The sequence below is a fragment of the Pithys albifrons genome, chromosome 1 (genome assembly GCF_047495875.1).
Source record: "Pithys albifrons albifrons isolate INPA30051 chromosome 1, PitAlb_v1, whole genome shotgun sequence".
NCBI lineage: Eukaryota > Metazoa > Chordata > Aves > Passeriformes > Thamnophilidae > Pithys > Pithys albifrons.
The window spans coordinates 68178686-68205009 of NC_092458.1; the positions used below are offsets into that span (position 1 = coordinate 68178686).

At 39.2% G+C, this 26324-nt stretch overlaps 1 protein-coding gene across 1 annotated transcript in view; it reads left to right on the forward strand.

The window, feature by feature from the left end:
- Positions 1-278: 278 nt before the first annotated feature.
- Positions 279-26324, forward strand: part of SACS (sacsin molecular chaperone) — a 60825-nt gene continuing 34779 nt past the window's right edge. Inside the window, exons 1-2 of the mRNA XM_071553936.1 lie at positions 279-472; positions 19474-20020. Of these exons, the coding sequence (XP_071410037.1) occupies positions 19998-20020 (23 nt within the window). The 5' untranslated portion in view covers positions 279-472; positions 19474-19997. The remainder of the gene's footprint in view (positions 473-19473; positions 20021-26324) is intronic.

Here is a 26324-nt window from a genome sequence, read left to right on the forward strand (position 1 = left end):
ACCACAAAGTTGGACCTTTTATAGGAAATAGTTCTAATACACACTATGTCTTGAGTAGCATCTCTTAAAATTGTGTTATTTGGTCCTCCGTCTTGATATCCTTCCCTATCTGACTACCTGATGCCTGCAGTTTGGATTGTGGTCCTGAAAAGCTGAGATTAAGCAGGACCATATCACTTTAAAAAAAAAAAAAAAACCAACACACAGACAAAGAAAGAAAAAAACCAGGCTGGGAAGGGGGAGCTAAAGCCTCTGCTGCATTGGGCTATTTGGATACATCGGCTGCAGCAGTGGTCACGCATCCCTCTGCAGTCTGCTGATCTCGCAAAAGAGGGCAGAAAGGGTCATTTTGCAGTCCAGATGCTGTCAAACACGAGCAATCAATGGAAGAAATGGCACAATGAACAGACAAGCATGTGGAAGCAGTTTATGAAGAAATAGTCAAACACCGAGCTTTGTCCTGGCTGATGCTGTAAGTACGAGCTCAACAGCAGACCCCGTGGTCACTGCAGTTGTTTGTGGGAGATGTTTTATGGGCACACTGATGCTTTTAGCACTCACAGGTGGAGAAAGCATTGATTGTGATGTGTTTCACAGTGTATTTAGGCAAATAATTATATTGCCTACGTCTCTACAGGATTTTTGAGTGACACAAGGTGCAGTGTGCTGACAGGGTGGGTGAAGAATAGGACTTTACACATGAGCTTATCCTCCTTTCCTGATTGCTTCTCTGGGCTCTGCTCTGTAGATGTGCTAGCAGAGTGCTGCACTACCACCCTCTTTATGAAAAGGCTTCTCACAGAATTTCAGCTCTGCCTTCAAGCACTGGGATACACAATATATTTTTTCCAAACTCCAGTGACTGACTTAGTATTTTTAAAAAGTCCCAGAATTACTTGTTATACAAACTTATATCATGCCAGCTGCTTCATTTTATATTTTTCATATACAGCTGTAGAAAGCTTATGAAATTCTGATAGCTTTGTGCACTACCATCGGGAGACTTGTTCTTAACATAGCTCTCCCAAAGAGAGTGCCTAGTATGATGTATTACTCAAAGGAATGAACACTTTCCTATCTGTGGTCTGTTGCTAGCTAAAGTAAATGTATGTGTTTTTAAATGTATATATTTTTTCCTAAGGAAATCCAATGTCTTGCTCTTTGGCAGATGATTGGATGTTTTTTATTCTGCATATGTCCTAATGAAGTAGTGAGTATTTTTCTTGTTATTTTATGAAAATATTAATTTTGCTTTCACCTGTCTAAGTACCTTGGAAGTCCATGGTGATTTGCTATGAACCAGACAATATCATCTATTTGATGTCCTCTGCAGTTGTACCTAATGCAGCTGGTACTTAATGCAGCTTCTGTGGAAACGGTTGAGAGACCACACTCCAGTGTCAGGAAAGGTAACAGCAGTGTAGTTGGGATGAGTAGCCTGGTGCTGGCGTGTCAAAGAGGATGAATAGTTGTTGCAAGGAGGAGTCTTCTTTTGTGCATCTTTTTTGGAACCAGGCAGAACTGCAGCTCCTAATGGTAAAGGCTGCAAGTAAATACATACTTCTGCCCCCATCACGCTGATCACCTCATTGCAGATGTAAGGCAGAACCTCCCTCTCACTGAGGAACCCTCAGGGAAGTTTTCCCATCATTGCTTTTGAAGATGCCCTCACCTTGCATTCCTGGATGTATTAGACCTTCATCAGCTGTCTATTTTGCAAAACAACTTCTTATGACTTTCTACCAGAAACTGAGTTATAAGAGGCCAGATTTATCCCTTAATGAGATTATAGCAAATTACTGTTACCTAGGGAGTGCTCTGGTAGTGAATGTGAATGGTGAGGCTGTGATATTGTCAGTGTTAATTCTTGTCCCTTCCTCTCCTGTGTCAGGATTGTCACCCTCCCAACACCAAGCAGAGTGTCTGGTTGGAGACAGGATTTCCAAAGATAAAGGAAGCAATCATTTACATTGTCACATGAGCATTATAATAATACGAAAATAATACAAAAACTACATAGCAAATTTCTGTTATCATACTGAAAATATGCAAGACTATAACATAACTTAATTAGATAAAATTGTTTTAAAAGCTGCTAGCTGTTATGTAAAGACAGGGGGAAAAGTTCAGCTCCTGTGTACTTCCATTGTTTTCAGCAAAATTACACTGGGATGAATTTGGCATTTTCAGGGGCCAATTCAAAGACCTTTTCTTTTTCTGTCCCTCTCTTTTGATTGTTTTCCTGTTTCTCAGTAATTTTGTTATGACCTCCAAGGCAACAGGCCCATATTTATAAAATGTGATACAGAGGATCCAAGATGCCCTAGTTAGGACTGGGCTCTCCTGAGGCTCCCTGTAAAGTAAATGGAAACAGCAGTGCCTCCAGAAAAACTGATACACCACATATCTAAAACCAGCCTGTGGTCATTGTACTTCACAATGTTTGGGGCTGCATGAACCCTACTCTCAAAAGCAATTTCAAAAATACTGGATAAGTTTTTATGTTAAAATATACAAAATTGTAGGGTTTTATAATCTAACAGAGCATTTTCTTGAAGAGTTTAAACAGTATCTAGCTGCCCAGTTTGTATGAGCCCTAGGAATAACACACAGAGTTGAAAAACTGCATGTCATATTTCGAAGTATTTGATATTTTGGAAGACTTAGTCTTTTTTTAAATAAGTGTTATTCATTCAGCAATATTTTTTGTTATACATGCAATTATTCAGCAATTATTTCTGCCTCAGCTAAGAAATATAACAAATATCACTTTGGTACTGTAGGGTCACATTTTTCTTCTAAGTATGTATTTAATGGATATATTTGCATTTTAGAAGTCTTGAGCTAAATCCTTAAATGAGGTGGTCTAGTTCATTAGCATTTTTCTTCTTTTTCATTAGCTTAACAGAAGATGGTCATTGTTTGGAATTTTTAGCAAGTATGTTTGTTGGTTGTGACGGAGGTACACCAGAGGTGTGTGAGAAAAGAAGGTTTCACTTTGTCTGTGAAGACCTACATGTGTTTATGCACAAAGAAATGTGCAGTCATGAAGGTTAGACTAGAAATAAATGAGGCTTGGTTGTCTTCCCTAAAATTACCTATAGAAACTTTCTCCACCCAGGTCAAACTTAAATAAGGCATAATTTCTAATAGGTGATGATTACATTCATGACTCGATGGGGCAGGTGTTTTGAGCTCTTCTGCTGACCTCTCAGGAAGGCATGAAAGTGACTCAGGGTCCTCTCAGTGGTAAGGCTTGGTTTCTTTATCCTTGCAGGAGAATGATACAGCTGGTTGCATATACCAATCATCACCTATTTGAGATAAGACAGCTGGTGGAAAATAGTAAAAGTCAGAGCTTTAATACTCTGGTCTTCCATGAGGAAGGAAATAACAATGTTAGTGTTCGAATCACCAATTTGTCCCAGTTTTGTCTGGGATTGTGTTAATTTTCTTCCTAGTAGCTGGCACAGTTCTGTGTTTTGGATTTAGTATGAGAATAATGTTGATAACACACTGATGATGTAGTTGCTAAGTAGTGCTTACTCTAAGTCAAGGACTTTTCAGTTTCCCATGCTCTGCCAATAAGGAGGTGCACAGGAAGCTGGGAGGCACCACAGCAAAGACAGCTGTGCCAAACTAACCAAAGGATATCCCACACCACAGAATGTTATGTCCAGTATATAGACTGGGAGGAGGGTCTGATCATTGCTCAGTGCTGGACATTGATCAGCGAGTGGTGAGTGGTTGTGTTGTGCATCACTTGTGCTTGGGTTTTATTTCTGTATCTCTTTTTGTTGTAGTCCTTTACATTAAATAATTATAAAATATTATTACTATTACTATCACTATCACTATCACTATTACTATTACTATTACGATTATTATTGAACAACAACAATAATTTTAACCTATTCTTATCTCAACCCATGGATTTCACCTCTTTTCCTGATCTTCCTCCCCACTCCACTGGGGGAGGATGGATGAACAAGCACCTGCGTGGGACTTAATTGCCGGCTGGGGTTAAACTACAACAGAATTTTGGTTGAAGCTTCAGTGTAACAAAAGGAGCAGCTTGTACCTTTATTTTTTAGGACAGACTAATTTAATTGTCTATCTTTCTGTTAGTTATATCTGGTACACTGTGAAGCTCTGCAGCATTAACAGCAAAATTATTTTCAAGGTTTAACTAATGCAAGCCAAGATCCTGGGGAATGTGGATAGTAGCTAGAGTGTCCTAATGCACTTTACAAGCAGGCACCAGCTGTCTCTGAGTCCTGTTCCATAAAATCATTCACACTATGAAAGAAATTGCTAGTGTCAGATCTCTGGAGGCCCGTTGGAAGAGAAGGGGAATTGCAGGATTGTGCCCTCAATCTTTTCTTATTCTACCTGCACTTTCCCCATAAAATACCACCTGTAAACCTTCCCCTTTCTCCTCAGATTTCTCCCTCATATTGTTCTCTGTCTCCATCCCAGGACAATTCCTTCATGAAACACCACTTCTGATCAACTCTTCTGAGGTTTTTCATCTTCCCAGCCTGCCCCAATCCTCCAGCAGCATCTTGTGTTCCTCCTACTCCCCAGGCCACAGATGCACTGCTAAATAGAAGAGCTAGGGAAGAAAAAACATGCCCTCGTCCTTAGCTCTCTGTGCTCAGAGGTGCAGCCAAGCACATGCCTGCAAGTGCTGAGCCAGGTTCTCTGTCTAGAGCAGTCCATGGATGAGAGATGGAGCAAGTTGTGCCCTGGATGGCAATTTTTGCAATGGAGAGTGGCATGGAGTCTTATTCCAAGTCCTAACAAGTAATTTGCAGCTCATTACATTCATGTTCATATTGGACTGGCACTGGAAATGCTTGCCTGGGTCTTGCAATTGGCTTGTGTAACCCCACCCTGTACCAGGCAGGATCTCAGCCTAACAGAGTTGATTCACCACAACAAATTAGTTTTAAGAGCTGAAGAACTTAAAGTACTTTCTGCTTTGCTTTAATGACTTCTGTCAATGCTAAAAGCATAACTTTTAATCATGCTGGTTGTTTGATGTTTATACAATGTTTGTATATGTACACAGGGACATCCCCCCAACACCAGAAGTGGTATGGAAAGCTCATCACTTTGAGACATACAGTCATATACAATGAATTATTTGGTTGCATATGTTGGCAAGCCCTCCTCTCCTGCAGGAAAATGGATCTTTAGATCTGAAAGAGCTTTTTAATGTCTTCTATGAGAGATCCACAAAAATGGATTTATTGCAGTTTCTCATTAACTGTGACAAGGATGATGTCAGACAAGTTGTTCATACCCTGTCTTATAAATAATAAATGAGAAGGACCCCGTCTCCTCTTTCTCTAATGGATTAGTGTTATAACTGGATGGAAAAAGCACCAGCTTCCTTTATGGAACGTAATGGAGAAACAAAATTGCTTAGACTTTGTTGACTGTATTTATCCCAGGGGCTCCTGCTTGTCCCTTTATCTTGATCTCAGCACCTCTCTTAATATGTTGTAAAATTCTACTTTGATTAAGTGGAATAACAGTGAAGTCTTACAGATTTATTAAAAAAGGCTAAAAAATAATACAAAAAAGTGCTTGTTATTTTCAGTTAACATAAAGTCTGTAATATAAAAATCTTCCAAATAGCTTTTCAGCGTGGCTTAATTTAATAATGATTAGTGTGGCAACTCCAATCTGAAATGTGCCTCTCATTTCTTTCTTTCTATTGCAGAGCTTGCAGAGTGAGCATTGTTGTCATAAGCTTTTCATTAATCATAATTACCACCAATAAGGTGCTGCTTAATCAAGTAGTTCAAAACACTCTGCAGACACTCATGAATGCAGCTTTATTTGTGCAACCCCTGTTGCTCAATATAGCTCTTTGTGAATAATGGTATTACTGTTTCATATGTTGAAATGTTTATATTTAGTCCCCTGGTCATTTTTTTTCAGTGTTAGTCCACATTTCTAGCATTTTTAACTGGGGGGGGGAAAAGCGCACTAAAGTTGCTCTTTAGAAAATAATACCTAGAATTGAGTATATTGTGTAGCAATAGAAGAAAAGAAAGAGATGTCAAATCATTGGTACACCAAATCTCGGCAGAGTTCTAAGAATATTTTTCAACAACAGTTGCTGTTGGGAATGGCACCTGCTAAATAAACAGGCAACATTTCAGTGCTTTCACACTGGTGTGCAACATCTGCAAATGACTTAGGTATTCTCAGCTTTTAAAATATTTCATCCCCACTGTCTTGATATGCTGTATGGAGCCAAATCTCTGCGCTAATCTTGCTTCTGCAACATTTGGCATTCCTAGATGAAAATTTTCAGCATAATATGTCCCAGTTTAGAGACAAGGCCTCCCACTTATGAAGAAGAAATTAAAACAGATGAATTCCCTGCTTAAGAGCATACTAGTCATAGACAGAAAATGCCATACCATTTGCCATCAATTTTGGCTTACAAATAGCATAGAGATAAACCTACTTCTGGTCATGTCTGTCAAACTATCCATAGTTGTGTAAGTACATACTGATCATAAAAGTTTCTCCCTGCTTCTTTTTATAAAAAACTAGGCTTGGAGGGAATGAAGAGAGAAAAAATGTATCAATTTTTTATTAATATCAGTAAATAAAAAAACCCATGCAACTAATACATCAGAAGTATTTGTCTCTTCGTCTGAATACCCATTGCCAGGTAGATGAAAAGCATTCATCAGAGCTCATCTCATTGTTGAGTCTGACACGGTTCCCTATCCTTTGAAGAAAAATTTGCCTCGCTGCTACGTGGAATTTTCTGGTGAAAGAAGATAGCCTGCTAAATATTCTTTACTTCTTACTTATGGACCTCCCTCTCTCCTTGACATGAGTCATGGAGGCATACAGGATTAAGTCTGTGTCAGTAACTTTATGCTATATAAAATCTTTATACAATCTAACCATCAGTTCAGTTATTTTGAACAAAAATAAACCCTTTTTCCTCAGAGCTCCCACAAGTCTCTCAAGACCACTGGGATGTCACAGGGGGCATGGAGACCTCAGAAAAAGGGCTGACCACTGGATATGTGGCCCAGATCTAGCCTGGTTGCAATCTTGAGCACACACAAGTCCGTGTGTATCTGATATGCTGGATTCTGCGTGGGTTCTGTGATGCCAGGCACAAGTATAAACTCTGAGGAGTGGATGGAGAGCAGCCCTGCAGAGAACCATCTGGGGGTGCTGATGGGCAGCAGCTCAATGCAAGTTAGCAGGGAGCCCTGGCAGCCAGGATGGCAAACTCCATCCCAGGGTGCATCAAACAGCATCATCCTCCAGACAAAAGAGTGGTTTGCCCTGATGTATTCAGCGTTGGTGCAGCCTCATCTCAAGTACTGTGTAGAGTTTGGGGCCCTGCAGTTCAAGGTACTTAAATATATCCCTCATACATGTTCTCCAGTACTGTAAGACTGACCCCTCTTTTTGGTTGGCTAATGCCAGTCTCTAATGGTCCCGTGTTGTTTTTTCAGGTTAACCTCTCAGAATTTTCTCCCACAAAAGTTCATAGGTTTGTATGTTCTGATTTGAATCAAGCAAGGATGATGATGAGGCACTGTGCAGCTTGTGTCTGAAATCACATCACGTAACATAGCCATATGTCCCTACCAGCTGGTGCTAACGGAAAGGAAACCGTAGTTGCCTTTGTCTCCTCCCTGCCTTTCATTAATGTCCCCTTCAAAAAAAACCTTAATGAAGTCTGCTTTCAGAATTAAATAGTAAAACCAGACAATTCCAGGTTCTTAAGTGTTATGGTAACACTGTGCCCTACTATCAGGTCCTGGAAGTTCTGTTTCTACAATTGTTTCTGGGGTTGGTACTGGGGGTTTTGTGACTGCCATTATTAGTGAAGTGGGAATTGGCACGAGGAGAGTTTTCCAAGATGCCAGGTAAGTCTCCACACCACAAGCTATCAATTTTTAACTCAAGTACTATAATAACTAAACATCAAATTTTAATCACACATACCAGACAAGCCCTAGATATAAGATACTCCCTGCAGGTTTATTCTCTGCAGTTGAGAAGGCTGGACTCAAGAGCTCTTCAAGGATGGAAGCTGGAACTGAAGAGAGCTTCTTCTTTCTTCCCCAAGTGCTACTGCGTATTTCTGGAGTTTATATACGCTTTTCCACAGATCAGGATCAATTTGTTCAGTCATACTTTCATTTCTCTCCTCTCCTCACAGGTCTGGTCTCTGCATTCAGGTTACTGTGACATGTCTGTAGATTCTGAATTATATGACTCCTAATAATTGGAGATTGAGTGCCTTTATTCTACATTTGATACTACAGTGCTACTGTATCAAACTACTGTATCAAACAAACAGCTATTACAAAATATTTTGTTCCCTGGCCTAAATCAGGCAGTTCAGTGGTATGTCTGGGTGCAAGGCAAAATTGATGTGTTTACTTTTTTACCTTAAGTTGGGTGGTCTTGTGATATCTTTGGGTGCAAGCAAACAGAACAAAATCACCAACATCCACACTGAAATTCCTTGCCAGCTGGCTGAACAATAGTTAGGTTTTTTTTTTAGGAGACCAGACTAAAACAATTTTTGACTTATTGTATCCATTAATTTTTGGTGTATACCCTACATTGAGGAAATCTGAGATGCATTAGCGTACTACTGATGATGGACAAGGGATCTGTAGTTGCCCAGATCATATTTCCCAGTCTATAGTACTAATCTCTGTTTGATTTATTAAAAATGTTTCCTACTGAAACTGCAGTTTCATGATCCAGCGTTCTTGGACAGAAATAACCTAATTTATTCCAATTAGAGCAAGATAACTTTAACTCCTAGATCATTTAGGGAATTTTAGTTTCTGCACTTTTTGTTCTACTAGGCATGTCATCTTGGTTCCCATGTTGAATGCTAAAAATAAAAGAGAGTGCTACTTGCTGCTGTTACTTACCCTCTGTAATAGGATGTGAATGAGGCTTTCTAAATAAAAAAGCCATATCTGAAGTGTGTTCAGAAATCATTTGGAAGCTTTTGCAGAGTCAGAGATACATCATTCAGTGAAGCAGTGCACTGCATACAGTCTGCAGTACAAAACTGCTGTGAAGGTCTCTCTGACATGATGAATCAGAGCTCAGTTTCATCAGATGCAGTTATGTCAGCAATACACACTTGTCCCACTTGGAGATCCCTAAAACTAGGGCTGTCTGTATATCTCATAACTACCGAAAGACAGAATTATTTGGAGGCTCACAATGTCACCAAGATTATCTCATCATAAGCTTTCCAGTAATTCAATGTGGAGAAAGGTTCTCTACAAGAGTAATTGAGGACAGGATAAGTATTAGGGGAAGGTTTGACTTCGCAAATGCTTCTTTGAGAGTTGCTAATATCTTCCCCTCCATGAAAGTATTGGGAATATTCTGTAACTGCAGACATGAAATTTTCTCATTAGGATTTTGTCAGTCAACTGCAGATTTCTGACTTGTAGTCTAAGAATTTCAATCTACCTCAAACCTTAAAGAATAAGGTACTGCAAAACACATTCATACAATCATAAAATTAATCAATTGATCACATTTATGTATATCTGACACAGGTTAGTATTTTGTGGCTATCAAGATTTCCCAAATTCAAGTATGTGTAAACAAAAGGAGGAACCTCCATATAAAAATAAACACTAATTCAATGAAAGAAAGCAAATAGTTTCAACACTTGAAAAAGCTTTACTTCTCAAGACTTTGAAATTATTGTGATAAGCAATTCTTTCCAATCCTTCTAGCAATCATGAGAATAATGATGAAAAAGAACCTGACTGTCCTCAGAAGACAGAAAGTTCATCTAAGAACACAACTACTCCTAGCAGCAGGCTAACATCCTTCCTTCCTGGCCATCTGTGCTGTAAGGGGAGCAAAAGGGAAGATGCTAGGCCAGAGAAGTTAGTGAGGTCATATATCATATTGATTGTGTCAGAGAATAATAAAGCCTACAACAGACATTAATTCATTTTGCTGATTGAAGACATTTTTTTTAAAGCTCTGAACCCATCTGCTCTTAATTGAAATGTTGAAGATCAGCACCAAGATTTGAACTCAGCTGAACCTTCATTTGAAGATAAAAACAATTACTTTAAGTACCATGTGTGAAAGGATAACTTCCATGTATTTGTTCTAGTTATGATAATTATTAGAAGTTTGATTTACCTTATAAGTAAGAAAATTTCCTAAGAATACTTTTTGTGCTTTAAACATTTGAATATAAACAAAAACTTAATTATTCGTGATCATCTTAAACAAGTAACAGAAGTATTCTGATTCGATATACTTTAGTATACCTACACCTGAACTGGCTGTTAGTTTACAGCGTAGGAAGCAATACAAAAAGAATTTGGATTCCAAGATCAGGCATTCAGAATTTAGGCCATAACTGATCTTACAGTAAATAAATATTCTTCCTAAGTTCATCTTTGGAGTAAGTTCATTTACTGTTTCATTTTGAGTGCGTGTTTGCAAAGTGCATTTCAGGTGCACTCCAAGACTTCATGTATCTGCCAAAATGGTTTTCTGCATACAGCACAGTACAGTGCTCCCATGTAACTAAGAAGGGTATTTAGCTTTCCTGGTGTTTCAGCCACTAGTAATGTTGTAAAATAATGACCAAAACATGAGTTTTCCAGGTTACTCTTGAAGAAAAGTGCTTGAGTGAGATATTTTTGTAGCTAAAAGAATAATTTTTAGCAATCTAAAAGAAATTATTAAACAACAAAAAAGGAAAAAGTAGGAAATCAGTCAAACTACTCACTTTTCTGCTTGTGGAATCATATTTTCAGAGCATTTGACCAGCTACTTTTCCTTCCAGCCCTGTATCACTTAGAAAGACTGACTTCAACAAAAACTACTACTGGCATAATTATTCAGAAACTTCAGTGTTTTCTGTATAAGGACTCAGTTCCTATATTGTCCTTCATCTGCTTTCTCATCAGGGACTCACAGGACTGACACCCCACTACTAGAAAATTCATAAACTCTGGTATTGGCAAGTCTGCACAGAACACTGTGTTGCTACAGTGGATGGTTCAGCCTGTTTCAGATACTAGAAATTAGTGTTTGACTTGGACTTAGTGTACTCTGCTTTAGAGGAAGAAGAGCTTATCCATTAAGCTGTATATATCTAAATGGTTCATATTTTACAGTCAAGTCATAACTCCTATTCCTGCTATTTTTTTCTCAGCTTAATAACACCATTGTTTATGTCTTTGTGACTGCAGAGCCCTTTAGGATTCTGTATTATGGTTGATAGACAATATCAATTTTCTATTTCATTGGGATCCCATTAAATAGTTCAGAACTAACACTAAGCACAAATGTTTCTCCTTCTGCTTGTCCTTTTATATGGCACCCACTGCTTTCAGTTTCAGAGGAGAGAGCTTAAAATCCCCATATTTCTGGAGAACAGCAGTGAAGTTTTAACTACATGGATCTTTCCCTTACTTTTATGAGGGTTTTGTAAGCCTTTTGCTCCAGCAGCCACATAATGCTGAGAAATCACTTTGAGACATTTTCATTTGGTATCTGCGTTTACTGCATCAGAATTTGATGAAAGGATTTGTTATGCATAACTCAACCACATAGTCCCAGATGGTTACTGTAAGATCATTTGAATACCACAGAACCAAACTTAGTCATACTATTACAAATAACTTTTAAAGCTTTCATATTGTTGCATGTAGTCATACTTCCTGAGTCACCATTTCCATTAGTGAATTATTGCAGGTCTTGTGTTGAGCACATTTACTTGTTGAGAATTGTGTTTTCTTTGTTCCTCTGAGAAAGAAACAGATGAAGTTGGTACAGGACATCTTTCTTGGTTTCAATTAACTTAGTCTAATTCTTAAGAATAAGTATTGTACTTTTTTAGGCACCTGAGACAGATTTCCTCAACTTCTTAAGATAGCAGTCAGCTGATGTATCCAGGCAGCACTGAGCTGTGATTTCATCTGGAAAACAGTAGGGCTGTCAGCTCTGCTTGCTGTGGTACTCAGTTGTTACTGCTCTGCTGCTTCTGGTTTTGAAACTGTGGCTGCTTGGTTTGCTCAGGTAACTCTGACCTCTTTTCCAGTATATGCTACAGATGGCCTGACTTCACTATTTGCTGCTGGAGGCTGTCTTCTATCTTTTAATAATAAAGAAGTTTTCACAATTAATACATTTCAGTGACTGTCAGATGACCATTATGCTGTGAGGCAAAGAGCAGGAGAGCAGGTTCGCTCAGCATGAGGGAACTACAGAACTTTGCTGCGGGTCATAGAATCATTAAATGGTTTAGGTTGGAAGATCATCCATTCTAACCCCCCTACCTTAGACAGGGACACTTTCACTAGACCAGGTTGCTCAGAGTCCTATCCAACCTGGCTGTGAACACTTCCAGGGATGGCGCATCCACAAATTTCTGGGCAATCTGTTCTAGTGCTTCACCATCCTCACAGTAAAGAATTTTATCCTAACATCTAAGCTAAACCTACTCTCTTTCAGCCTGAAACTATGCCCCCTTGTCCTGTCCGTACATGCTCTGGTAAAAGTGCCTCACCATGTTTCTTGTAGGCTTCCTTTATGTACTGGAAGGCTGCAATAAGGTCACCACAAAGCCCTCTCTTATCCAAGCTGAAAAATCCCAATTCTCCCAGCCTTTTCTTGTAGGAGAGGTGCTCTATCCCTCTAAGCATCTTGGTACCCTTCTCTGAACTCACTCCAACAGGTTGATTGCCCTTACTGTGCAGGGGACCCCAGAGCTGGATGCAGCACTCCAGGTGGGGTCTCTTGAGAGTGAAGTAGAGGGACAAAATCACTTTCCTCAACCTGCTGGACACACCGCTTTTGATGCAGTCCAAGATACAATTGGCTTTCTGAGCTGTGGTGCACACTGCCAGCTTGTGTACAGTCTCTCATCCACCAGCACCCCCACGTCCTTGGCAGGACTACTCTTGATCTGATCATTCCCCAGCCCGTACTGGTACTGAGGGTTGTCCTGACCCAGGTGGTCAGTTTGTTCAGATCCCATTGTATGGCATACCATAGTTTCAACCTTCCTGCTGTGGGCCAGGGACACCTTCCATTAGACCAGGTTGCTCAGAGCCCCATCCAACCTGGCCTTGAACACTTTCAGGGCTGGGACATTCACAGTTTCTTCGGACAATCTCTTCTACTGCCTCACCACACTCAGTAAAGAATTTCTTCCTAATATTTAACCTAAACCCATCCTCCTTCACTTTAAAGCCTTTCCCCCCTGTTCTATCAATACATGCCCTTGCAGAAAGTCCCTCTCCAGCTTTCTTGTAGGTCTCCTTTAGGTAATGCAAGGTTGCTATATCGTCTCCCCATATAACAGACCATAACACTGTGCTGAACTTGCCCTGGACTCTCGTGTATGTTCTAAACGGCAATGTGTCCGTGCTCTCATTCACACTCATGCTGGTGCAGCTTTTTTTCTTCAAAGTCTTGTGGTTTGATTAGGTGTTAAAACTGCCTAAATGTAAACCAGTTGCAACTAATTCCTAGAATTAGTTCCTATTTCCTTCATAAATCACTTTTCTCAAATATCTGCTCAGGGTGCCTGGTTCATGCACTCAAGGTCAAATACAATGCCAGATTTGTCATTAGCTTGGCAGAGTCTCCTGTGTTTTTTTTTCCACCTCACTCCCCATGTGGTATGAAGTTATCAGCTCAAGTTTAGTTGGGAGTTTTCTTTGTTTATCAAATTTACTGCTATTCTAGGAAACTGTAGTAATTATGGAGTTGCTGGTCAATGATTATACTACTCTAGGATTTAAGAGGGGTAACTGCTGCTCTTTCTGTTGCTGGTGTGACCTTGAAAAGGGTAGGCAAAACCAGTGTTTGGTTCAAAAACTGACTGCAACATTTGCCCTGATTTGAATCTGTTGAATATTTTTATCCTTGTACACTGTGCGCCAGTCCTTGTTATATTTCTAGTGGGTCTGGCCTAGGCCATTCAGACCTAGTTCTGCTATTGCACGGAGTGGGATCTTAACTATGAGACCTAAACCTGTCATAAACTTCTGCCTAATAAAAGCAGGAGAAAGCAGAATTTAGTGAAACAATGCAGCCATTATGTATTTGTAACAATATATGGGAGTTACCACTGAGATGACCTCATACTACCTGAGGTCAGAGTATTAGACCTCAGGCACGGTTTATTTCCAGATTGTTCTGCCTCTCTTGTGACTCATTTGCCAACCTTCACTTTTGTCAGATATCCTTGCTTTTTTGCCTTTACAGTGATGCTTCCTTCATCCTGAAAAGTTTGGAAGAATGCAAGTTTTTAATTTGTGTCACAAGGTACATCTTCCTGTACTTACTGGTAAAACCATTATTGGTAAAACCAAAATGATGTTGTATGTATGAGGTACGAGTTGTACATTTCCATTCGATTTACAGCTTGCTAAGAAAGCAGTTTTGTGGGAGGGTGAACTGACTTATAACAAAATACTTTCCTCCCACCCCATTTACACATGGACTGTTTGTATCTATGATATTGAAAGGAGCCATGATTAGGGTGAGGTTGTTGTACCACAGTGTATCCTTGAACCTTGAAGACAAATGCTACATTCAGCCAAGGTTACCCATGAATGCAGCAGATGGATGGGGTATCGTTGGCTGTGCATATCCCGCTAGTGACCCAGCCATACTGCAGCTCTGATCAGCTCAGCTTGCTCTTGTGCTATGCTGTTCATGATTGCTTTCCTGCTTGAGGATATACATACTTCCTGCTGTTGTGATCTTGTTTTTTCCAACAGAAGTCACCACGAAAAAGAATGGCATTGTGATCAACTTGTGCTCTTAGACTGTATAAATCATCAAGTAAGCATTAGCTACTGCTGTGCTTTGTATACAAATTTTCTCCTCTAAGCTTTGGATTGTGTTCAGTAATTCTATTGGCTCTAATATGCTTCCCACACTGCTGGATAGACAAGTAACAGCTTTGATTTAGTTATTGTTGAGAAAAGAAACTAAGTGTATGTGTCATTTAGGCTGATCCTGAAATTAAAAGTATGAATGTGGAGAGAACAGATAGATGATCAGACAACGCCACTATGGCTTTTACAACAGGAATTTCTGGAGCATTATTAATATGTATATGCATCTACCTGATTTGCAGGCAAAATTAGGTATTTGTGTAGCTATACCTGTGACTCCTACCTACAACTAATCACAGATATTCACAAAGCTGAAGATTGCTTTTACAGTTTAACTACTAAACCTCCTCCATCCAAATTCAATTAAAGTCAGTGCATTGGGTTTCTGTGGCAAACTCTTGGTAGCAGAGGGGCTCCAGGAGCGGCTTCAGTGAGAAGCTTCCAGAAGCTTCCCCTCCTGCAAAGCCAATGCCAGCTGGCTCCTGGGCAGACCCACTGCTGGCCAAGGCTGAGTCAATTAGGAATGATAGTAACACCTCTGTGATAACAGATTTAAGAAGGGAAAGAAAGTTATTGTGGGATGAAAATTGTAGCCAGAGAAGTGTGGAGTGAGAACATGCGAAAACCAATGTAGACACTGAGGTCATTGGAGGAGGGGAAGGATGTACTCCAGGCATCACCAGAGCTGAGGTTTCTCTGCAGCCCCTGGTGGAGACCATGGTGAGGCAGCTGTGCCCCTGCAGCCCATGGACCATTGGGATGCAGCAATTCACCTGCAGCCCATGGAGGACCCCACGCTGGAGCAGGTGGATGCCCAAAGGAGGCTGTGACCCTGTGGAAGGCCCATGATGGAGCAGGATTCTGGCAGGGACCTGCAGCCCGTGGAGAAAAGAGCTCATACTAGAGCAGGATGCCATGGTAGGCCCTTTGGGGGACCCAGGATGGAGTGGCTTGTCCCTGAAGGACTGCACCCCACAGAGAAGTGACACACAGGACAGCATTTTTGTGAACAACTGTTGCCCATGAAATGGACTCATGCCACAGAGGTTTGTGGACTGTCTTTGGTGACAGGGACCCCACAGGGAGCAGGGGAAGGAATTCTCTCCCTGAGGAGTGACAGAAACAGCTGACCAAAACTCCCACTCCCTGTCTCCCTGCACCACTGTGGGGGGAGGAGGTAGAACTTGGAAGGAAGGAGGGGTGGGGGGAAAGTGTTTTTAAGGTTATTTTACTTCTCACTCTTCTACTCCGCACTCTGAGTCTGTTTTGCCCATTATAGTAATCAAGGTGACCTCTCCCAGCCCTTATCTCAACTCATGGATCCTTTGTTGTATTTTCTCTCCTCTGTTCAGTTGCAGAGCACCTGTAGTGGGCACCTGGCATCCAGTTAGGGTTAACCCACTGCAGTCAGACATAAAATCCTGCAGCAGAAGGGTTTTCTTCTAAAAACTAATAAATCCCACAGTATAAAATTGGCATAGGCAATGGCTGTAACTTTATTTCACAGGAGAGATTTATAGTTGTTTATACTTGCAATGACAAAATGTTCTCAGATGCTGCAGCTCAATATCATATAAAACCATAAGATAATCTGTGTGACTACCTCAGTCACTGAAGAAGTGTAAGGTCAGCAAGTTCAATGTGCCAGGATAAATCTGTATCTGGTATTTGACAGACAAGTTGGCTCTCTTTCTTACCATGGGAGACAACATAGACATGATCGTGTTGAAATCTTTCTAGGTTTGTAATGTGATCTGGTAGCAAACTGACACACCACTTGGTCACACCTATGCTGGCAAGACCAAGTACCTTCGAGGACTATCGGAATTATTTGCTGCTGTAGAGATGTCACTTCCCACTGTGGTATAACTTGCTTTTCTGCTAAGCAAACTATTTATTGCATTAATGATTTTTAGGTTGTTTTTAAGTAATTTAGACCTATCCATTTTCTTAACGAGGTCTCATTATCAAAAATCCTAGAAGATATTTTTCTTTACTGGGTGTATCAGTACCTAGAACAAGTGCCATATCAAGAGGAAACATAATAAAGGACAATCTTTGAGGAGTCAAACCTAGAAATAGGATGGAATCTGAGAAAGTGTGTCATTCACTAATTACGGACAGGTTGTCTCTTAAAGTCATAATTAGCTTTCTATTAAAGCATATTTCTCCTTTATCCTTCCTCAAGGCAATTGAAGCTGTTCAAATAACTATATGTTTGTCATATGTGATTTTCTAAGGATGTTTAGGGGAATCACTATAAGCTGACCTGGTCTTCCAACTATGGCTGCACATGTAGTGCCCTTAACCGTGGCTTTCCACTGCACCAAAATGCCTTTCCTTAGTGTTCCCCTCTCAACTGCAACCCATTATGCAGCAGGGCTGCAACAATTTTACTTTCTATGAAATCATTCACACCCAAGAAAATAAGGCTGGATTTACACGGTCCTTTATTTAAGTCTTTATTACTTAAGTAGGACTTGGATATGGACTTTGGATTAAAAGCTAGATACACATCTCAGCATCTGTAGAAAGAAAAAATTATATTGAAATGATTTAGTAACACATTATGCTAAGTTAAATTCTTCATGATGCTCGTCACAGTAAACATACATTCAGAATTTGTATACTTTGACATTTCATTTACTAACTGAGAAGGTAAAACCTTTAAGTATTAAAAAAAAAAATTCAAGTCACAAATTCTATTTCCCTTTCTTTCATACCAATATCATACTTACAAAGTAAATTAATTCATCTTTTGCAATTTAGCCACAGTTGTTTTCCTTTCTGAGACAGAACAGAATGTCTGTGCAGTGCTCTTTGAAAAGGCACATACACAACATAACATTAGGAAAAGACTTGCCAACACTGTCAGAGGCTCAGAGAAGGACTTACATTTGCACAGATGCAGAACAATAATGGAACACCACTGCCATCCTACCAACTCTCTCAAACATGTCTTCCTTGGGTAAAAACTTAAAAAAAATATATCAGTGTATATTATTTTCTGCAGCTTGACAGCTCATGCTTTGCATTCCTTATACACTGTTCTAGTGCTACAAAAATCCAGTGTGTCAGCTTGAAGGAAATAGTTCTTAAAGGTATGTGGAATTATGTAGCTTGGGAGTGGCGATTAGCTGTGAAGAGTTTGAATCCTCCCAGTGGAAAGTCATTGCAAGCTAGTTAATCTCATCCCCTCATTGCAAACCACTTGAATAGAAAGGGTAAAATCTTTCCCCACAAATGTTCTGTTCAGCCTGTTATTTTCTTTGATGGCATAATTTTATATCAAGTCTGTAGTATACACCATAGGGCAATATATATCCTAGAATAATTGCCCATTGTACTGGTTTTGGCTGAGATAATTTTCTCCCTAGTAGCTGATACAGTGCTGTGTTTTTGAATTTAGTATGCAAATAATGTTGATAACACACTGATGTTGTAGTTGTTGCTAAGTAGTGTTAATTCTAAATCCTGGACTTTTCAGTGTTTCATGCTCAGCCAGCAAGGAGGTGCACAAGAATCTGGGAGGAAACAGAGCTGGGACATCTGAGCTGAAGTGAACAAACGGATATTCCATATCATAGAATGTCAGGATCATTATATGTATGTATGGCCAAACTTTGCAAACGAAGATTTGAGAAGGGCTTTCCCCACGTGGGGGTGTGCCCTTCGAGCCTGTGCAGTGGATTTTTTTAGGTGAGGCACAGCGTGCGCAGAACTGGCCCCACCGTTTAAGTCCCAAGGTCCATCTGCCATGGCCGAGCGAGCTTGGACAGTGACAGTGAAGTCCTCAGGGCTGTCTACAGCACCCGGTACTAACCGGGCCTGACCCTGCTGAGCATCCGAGATCTGACGGGATCGGATGGCAGGGAGGCATTTAACTGCCCGGTACGGTCTCCACTGAGACTCGAACTCACGACCCGTGATCAGAGTCCGGAGTGCTCACCATTACACCACGGGATCATTATATAAACTGGCATATATTGGCCATGAGGGGCGGATCACTGCTTAGGGATGGGCTGGGCATTGGTCAGTGGGAAGTAAACAATTGTTTTGTGTATCACTTTTTTTCTTGGGGTTTATTTCTGTCTCTCTTTTTGTTATATTCTTTTGCATTAAAATTAATAGTAATAATAATAATTTCAATTATTAAGCTCTTCTTATCTCAATCCACTGGTTTCACTTTTTTACCTGGTTCTCTTCCCGGTCCTACTGGGAGGGAATGAATGACTGACTGCATGATGCTCAGTTGCCAGCTGGCATTAAACCATGACACCTGTTTAGTCAGCGTACCTACAGCTATGTTTGTCATTGTACTGATTGTATGACATTAAACTAGAGGAAAAGCAGGAAACCTCAGTGCTCTTTTTCAGTTCTCCATGTGCTTACAAGAAATGCACAAGGCAGTTTATAATTAGTATCATGACTCAGTCAATACTAGTAACTGCAACTATGCCCTCAAAGGAAATGACTTTTTCATACCCTTCAGTTCAATTCTGTTTCATATTAATGGCCCTCCCCTTTCTCCTTGTGTCTCTTCTTCCAGAACTCCTGAGCTGATGTTATGAAGTGTTGCCTAGCAGGTGTAAGGGAGAAGACAAGTCAGACTTTGGGCCTCATCAATACTCTTTCAGCAGTGCTGGCTTCCAGAAAGAAAAAGAAAGACAAAGGAGAAACAGCAGCTTCCAGAATTCCACTCCTTTTCTAGAAGATAAATACAATTCAATTGCACAAGAACATAGCCTGAATTCAGTTAAAGAAGCTAAAAAAGATCTTGCTTTCTGAGATCTGTCCTGTTACATCTGTTCCTGATTATAAGAGGATGAACTTCTGTGAACAATTAAGCAAGCAGCTTTAAAAGAAAACTGAGGATGTAGCAGATAGTGAAGCACAGAGACATCTTGGGTAGATCAAGGATAAAACAAACATTGTGTTGACTTTCACATGCTTGGGCTTTCTGGTGTCCACTGAAGAGATGAGAAGCAAAAAAGATTAAAAATAACTTTCTAATTTATAAAACCAAGATCTGCTTCATGTTCCTATCAGGAAGATATCAAATTAAAAGAGACAATGGAGATCGAGGATAAGAACAGGTAAAAAAATGTAAAGTCCTGAAAGAGTTTACTGTTAAGATGGCATGTTCTTGCTCAAATCCCCATGGTTAGTAATTTAAAGAATGAGTCTGAAACTTGCCTAGTGTTTGTACAAAATTGTTACTTTTACAGGTAAAATTGATTTCTTAAGTTACAAAATAATGCATAGGTGCCAGGTTCTGTGGCATTTCCTTATGAATTGTCTGTACAAAATTAACGAGCACTGCTTGAAAAAATTAGTCACTCTTGTGAGTAATGGATTCAGTCTAACTTTCAATTTATGTATTGGTCTCCATTTGCTGAAGTGTTTTTCACAAAACAAGTAAAAGAGAAAGTTTCCTTCCTGTACTTGCCTAACTCTGAATTCAACATAGTGTCTTACTGGGATGAATTTATGGTCTTGCCAACAGCTAAAAAGCAAAGCAAATTCTTTACGTGAACAATGTCTAAACAAATCTTATGAGATAAATGTTTATTTGTTGTAAGTTACAACATGTTAAGTTATAATTAGAAGTGTTTTTATTGGCTGTCAGTGGGCCTGCAGGAAGAGCAGGACAGCTTCTACCATCAGCCTTGCAATCTGCAGAATCCCCACTGATCTACAGCTCTGTAACATACAGTTTCTGATTTTTCCTGTGTGTTAAGAAGGTGAGCTTTGCATTGCGTTAGACAGTTGTTAGGAATAGCTGACTACTCTTTCCATGTCTGTTCCACTGGCTTCCTGAGTAATTCTGTAAAAATTCATGGAAGTTATGTATTTTCTTTGCCAGGTGACTGGGATAGAGAATTTAGGGATTCGAATCTCTCTCTTTTTCTTCTATGTTAGTTAACCAGGTTCTTCTATTTCAAATTTTAAACATCTGAGTATCTCTGAGGTTTAGGCATCACACAAATTATCTGTGCATCAAGGTCTTCTGTATTCCAGTGATGCATGAAGGCCTTTTGTAAAGAGTTAATCTGATGGTCAGCATTGCTGCTACCAAGGACTGAATTGGGACCAGAATTGAAAATATAGAATGGCCACAGACAAGATCTGGAAAGTATGGAATGTTGTAGATTGAGCTACAGGGCCAATATTAAAGCTGGAGACTGCATTGGATAGAGGACGGACTTAATAAATCAGGCTTCAGAGTTGTTGCCACCAAGAGGCAAGGAGGCTTGACACATGCTTGACTCCTACATGTGAATGGCACAATCTATTCTGCTAAAAGCAGATTTCTTGCACTGAACATTATTCATGTTACCAACAATTTAAAATTCTATATTTCAATATTGACATTCTTGTATACTATTAAATGATGGGCTTTTTTCCACCAAGGTCACCAGTGACTAATATTCTGTCATGTCAGTTACGTAGAGATTTCTGCTCATCCAGTTTATGATTTTTTTGCAAGTCTTAGTTAAACTGAATTTCCATTAGACTATGTATTGACAATTCAGAACCCTTCCATTGGACTTCTTTTATTTCAGTATCAGTCTATTCCAAAAAATAAGAGATCTCAAATTTTTGAACTGTATTTTACCTAAGCTTTAATATCATTATTGTAGCTAGCTCTTTTTAGCAGTAGTCAAGTGTCAGTTTTCAAACTGGTGTGCCCCTGCAGGTGTTCTGTTCACTGTCTCACTGTCCTTTAACTTTGCAGAAAACTCTGTTAACTTCTCCATTTCCTGCTTCTCTTGTGTCCAAACGTGCTGAGCTATGCCAGGGACATATTGTATCTGTTCTGTCACACTGACAGAGATGTAAACAATAATTATGGCATTAACAAAAGCACCCTGCCCCAGTTAATGAAGTTTTTTCCATGTGCTTTGCTAAAAGCAATTAGGATGTCTTTATGTCTTATCCTTGCTGAAGCTGCAGGGTAACACATGCTCCATGTTGAAGATATCACAGCTGTTTTGTGCTTTGTGTTTCAGATCTATCAAACTGAGCCAAGTTAACTCCCACACTTCAAACAGTAAGAATTTATTAAATTTGGTGATAGCATCAGAACTGGGATTTAGGGGTGATTATGGAAGAAGTTCCACCAGTAAATTGGAAAGAAGAGTGAGATGCAGTGGAGCTGTAGGAAGTCAGGAAGTACTTGATGTCTTATCCTGTGCTACTTAATGCATGACAGGACAAGGAAACACAGCCACTGATTTCCAATGAAGGATGCTGCAACTCTTGTATACTAGCTAGTGTTTGGAGAAGTATTTACTTTCAGCTATTACAGCTGTGTAACTGGACTTGTCACACAACACAGGAATCCCTTTCACTTCTCTGTGTTTTCTCAAAAGAGGATGTCCCGTGTTTTGTTCTTCCCCTTTTCCTCCATTCCTCTCACTAGGCCATACATATGGGCTTATATTTCCTTCTCTGTGCCACCTGTCCTGTTTTCTGAATGGTAAATTATTTCTTGTATTTCTGTATGGAACCCTGTTGTGAGGGCGGAGAACTGATATAGAGGTTGAAAAGAGCTAGGGTTATCTGATGTAGAGATAGTTGCAGAGGGGCTTGAATTTGTCTTTTCCCAATTTAAGAAAACTACTTGTATTTCCTTCTGTTTGATATTTTAATGTTCTCTATATACATAGGACTTTGTTTGCTGATGCCTAGAAAATATGAAACTTTGGAGCATGATTAGATGCAGTATTCAGAAGCAGTAGGGATCAATAAATACTTCTTAAAATGTTTAATGCATGTGTAATCTCAGGCCTTTTCAGTTATTGAGTAGATTTTCCTCACTTATAATAGCTTCATTAGGTATTCTGGAATTAAAGTAAGAAAAATATCTTAAGGTAGTGTGTGGAGAAACCTCTTTCATAAACTGATGACTGTATGTCCTAAATGGAAGCAAAAAACTTAGACCTGGATTCATGAAGGTGTTTAAAAACATACATTAGACACTGAAATCAATTTGCAAATTTAGGCTTTGCATTTTTGATGTTTCAAGGTTAAAGTAGGTGTTCCAAACCTAGCCCTTTTGTTGGCACCAAAGGACAAAAAAATATCACCAGTAATTTAACATATTGCTTATTTAAAAATGTTTGCCAGAAGCAAATCTTGCAACACTGTAGTCCCTCCTAATGCAATTCTCTAAAGAGCAATTGAGGAGTTTATTTTTATCATTTGGTTTAATCTTTTGCATAATTTGAAATGCCAAGCATTTTGTGCTGTTATTTTGTTATTTGTACTATCTGGAATAGAAAACTTGTGGTGCTTAGCAATTCAGATTTGGGGAGATTTGGAGAGTATTTACTGCATTATAGTTAGGAGTAAGGTTAGGCACTCTGATTAGCTTAATGTAGTATTTCCTAGAGGTGGATCTAAGAGGAGATTTTCCTTCAGCATTTGAGATTTTGAAATTCTGTCATTTATTTATGCCTTCTTCCTCTGATCTTTATTTATAAGGAATAAACTGAAACAAGTTTTATAGGTCTTTTGAGTACTTTCCATTTGCTTAGAGCCATTAGTGAATTTGCTTGAACATTAAAGCAAATAACCGAGAGATCAAAATCATTAGATGAAAATAACGTCTCTTCCTGGCCTCTGTGTCCTTAAAACTTTTGCTTGTTTTAGTAGTATTAAAAAGCAACATGCTGTGTTGATATTTGACATGTAGAAACACATTGGTTTGAAAAAGGAGTAAGATACTTTCCTCCAGTTCTTTAATGTTTGACTGAGCCGTGATCATACAGATATTTTGCTTAGAAGCTGCCTATAATGGTTTCACATCAGGAGTGCAGAGTAGAAGAATTGATGTAAACTCACTACAACAATCTAAAATAAAATAGTTTCATCAAATTACTTAATTTGTGCAATGGATTTTAGGGAAAAAATAGATATTTTGCTTGAATCAAACACTTCACAGGTGAGAGGGATTTTTCTGATAATTTGTACTGGATAGGACTCTGCCTATTCCAGTGAATTCTTTTAATAAAAAATTTACTAGTTTTCTGTTAATGGAGCTATTTGAATAAATCAGAAAAACCATCCAGTAAGGAGTTGCTTGCTAATAACTAGCACATGTGTCATCAAGAGATGGTAGTTTCACTCTCAAACTCCTTGAAAAGGCATTAGTAAGCATGGATAAAGCAAGCTCCTGGCAGTGACTGTACACCAATGCAATCTTTAACTTTTGACTGCTGAGAAATACATACAATGTAATGTTCAGAACATCTGTTGTTAACACTTAGGGAATTCATTTAAGAATGAAGGTAAGTGCTTGCAGTGTCATGGAAAGTTTCGCTTTTATGTTTGGTGTGCACTGTCTCAAAGCTAGACGTGTTTGTTGAGTCACGGCTCCTTGCTGCCAGCACTGCAGAATGCCACTTGCTGTGCTGGAGCCACTCTGCTGCAGTGGGTTTCCTCTGGCATTACTGACCTACACGTTTGTTTCTTATCACACTGCACACCCCTTTTGCAGGCTCCAGTCCATATTTCTAAGCACACTGACGAGGAAGGAAGGGACTTGCATCCATTTTTTTTCTGCCATTGCAGCCTTACTTTAAACACTTGGAAATATGAGGTGACTCTGAAACATGGAATTTTCTGTTTTTGAGGAAATGTCACTATGAAAATGGCTTTAATTTAATTTTATAAAAATACTTCAATGTTGCAGAGACACTTGCAGTTTTTATTTTTTTTTATGGTGTGTCCCTACTTGTATGGGTTATACAATTTCATTCTGAAACAAACAGAACATTTGTTTATAGCCGCAGGAGAATTTTCCGTATTTATTTTTAAATCTGAATGCTGTTCTGCTTGGTAAAGTGGTTATAAAAATGTCCCTGTAGGAATATCTATATATCATATTCAAAATTATCAAATCAGTCCAAATGCTTTTGTATTTAAAAGTTGGTGTTTTTGTCTAACTATCACAGCTCCAAAATTCCTAACTGGTAAGGTCAAATGATTTTTTTTTTTTTTAGCATTGTTACATAAAATCATTATTCTGTTACAAGACAGTGGCATGCAACTGGTAATTTGAAATTTTGGCATCACTGAAATCAGTAGGAGTCTTGTTACCATCAACAGCAACATCTAGCTATTGGGATGGGACTCCAGGGAATGGGTCAAAATTCTAAAAGGACATAGCATGTCAAAATTTTAATAGTGTTTGGACCTACCAAAATGTCTGTCTATAGAGAGTTTTCCCTGGTTTATGAATCATGCATGACCATTTCCCCTAAGACTGGTAGTAATTACAGGTCAAAACTGTGCTAATAAGGACAACAATTAAACATTGACAATGGTCAAAGGGCAACTTAAGAACACATGCTCTAGTCATTCTTACTTTTTTAATACAGCAGTACTAAGAGAAGAAACACCTGGATGGGCAGAAAAAGAAATACAGAACAAAGTCAGAAGTTATTAGAAAGTAAAAGCAGAGTGAAAAACACAAAATCAAGGAGAAGAAAATGAAAGATACCCCATAGTAAATGGAAATGGGACATTCAATCCTGACAGCATGAAACAAATAGTTCCCCTGGTAAAAGGGAATCAGACTTACGAGAACAGATACGGCTAATTTCCAATAGCTCAGTAGTCCAACTTCTTTCAACAGAACCTTGAATCTCCAGTTCTGTATCACCAGTTCTTTCCAGCTCTTCCCTCTCTGGTACAGAGGTCACATACTAGACAGAATCTCTGATACACAAAGCTTTCCCCCCCTCCAATATGACTGTTAAATCATCACAGGGCATAATTTGAGAGTATTGTCTTGTCATGTGATATGACATAGATTGGAGACCTTCAGCCTACCACTGATAGCAGGGTTGTCTGTGCCCTTGAATGTGTCCCACCATTTGAAAAGTTTCTCATAGAGAGGTGGCTGTTAGTTGAGATAGTTCTGTTTCCTTCCTGTGTCCCACTCAAACCATTGTACATGCTTCATAAAGTAATAAATCCTTTCTGTGAACCCAGGCAGAGAAGAGGAATTAAATTTTGCCAGTGTAGCTAGGTGGTTGACAAGTGATCTGGAGACTATTTTAGTAGCTGATATGGATGAAACTGCATTAGGTTTCAACTCCTTCCATCTGCCCTGTCATTCCCTTTTTTTGCTACACCCTTCTGCAGGTATCAAGACATAAGAAGATAAACACTAAGAGATTGGAAGGCTGTCATCTCATTCCTTTGGTATAAAAATTCTGTGATGGCAGATTCTGAAGGGGATGTAACAAAATGGAAAGTTGAAAAGATGAAATGATAGAACAAAGTCCTAAACAAAAGGAAAGAGAACCATCTTATGTTAAAATAGTTTTTTATTTCTGTTAGAGCAGGATCAGACCTACAAAACTTCTAACATTTTCTTATAATCGT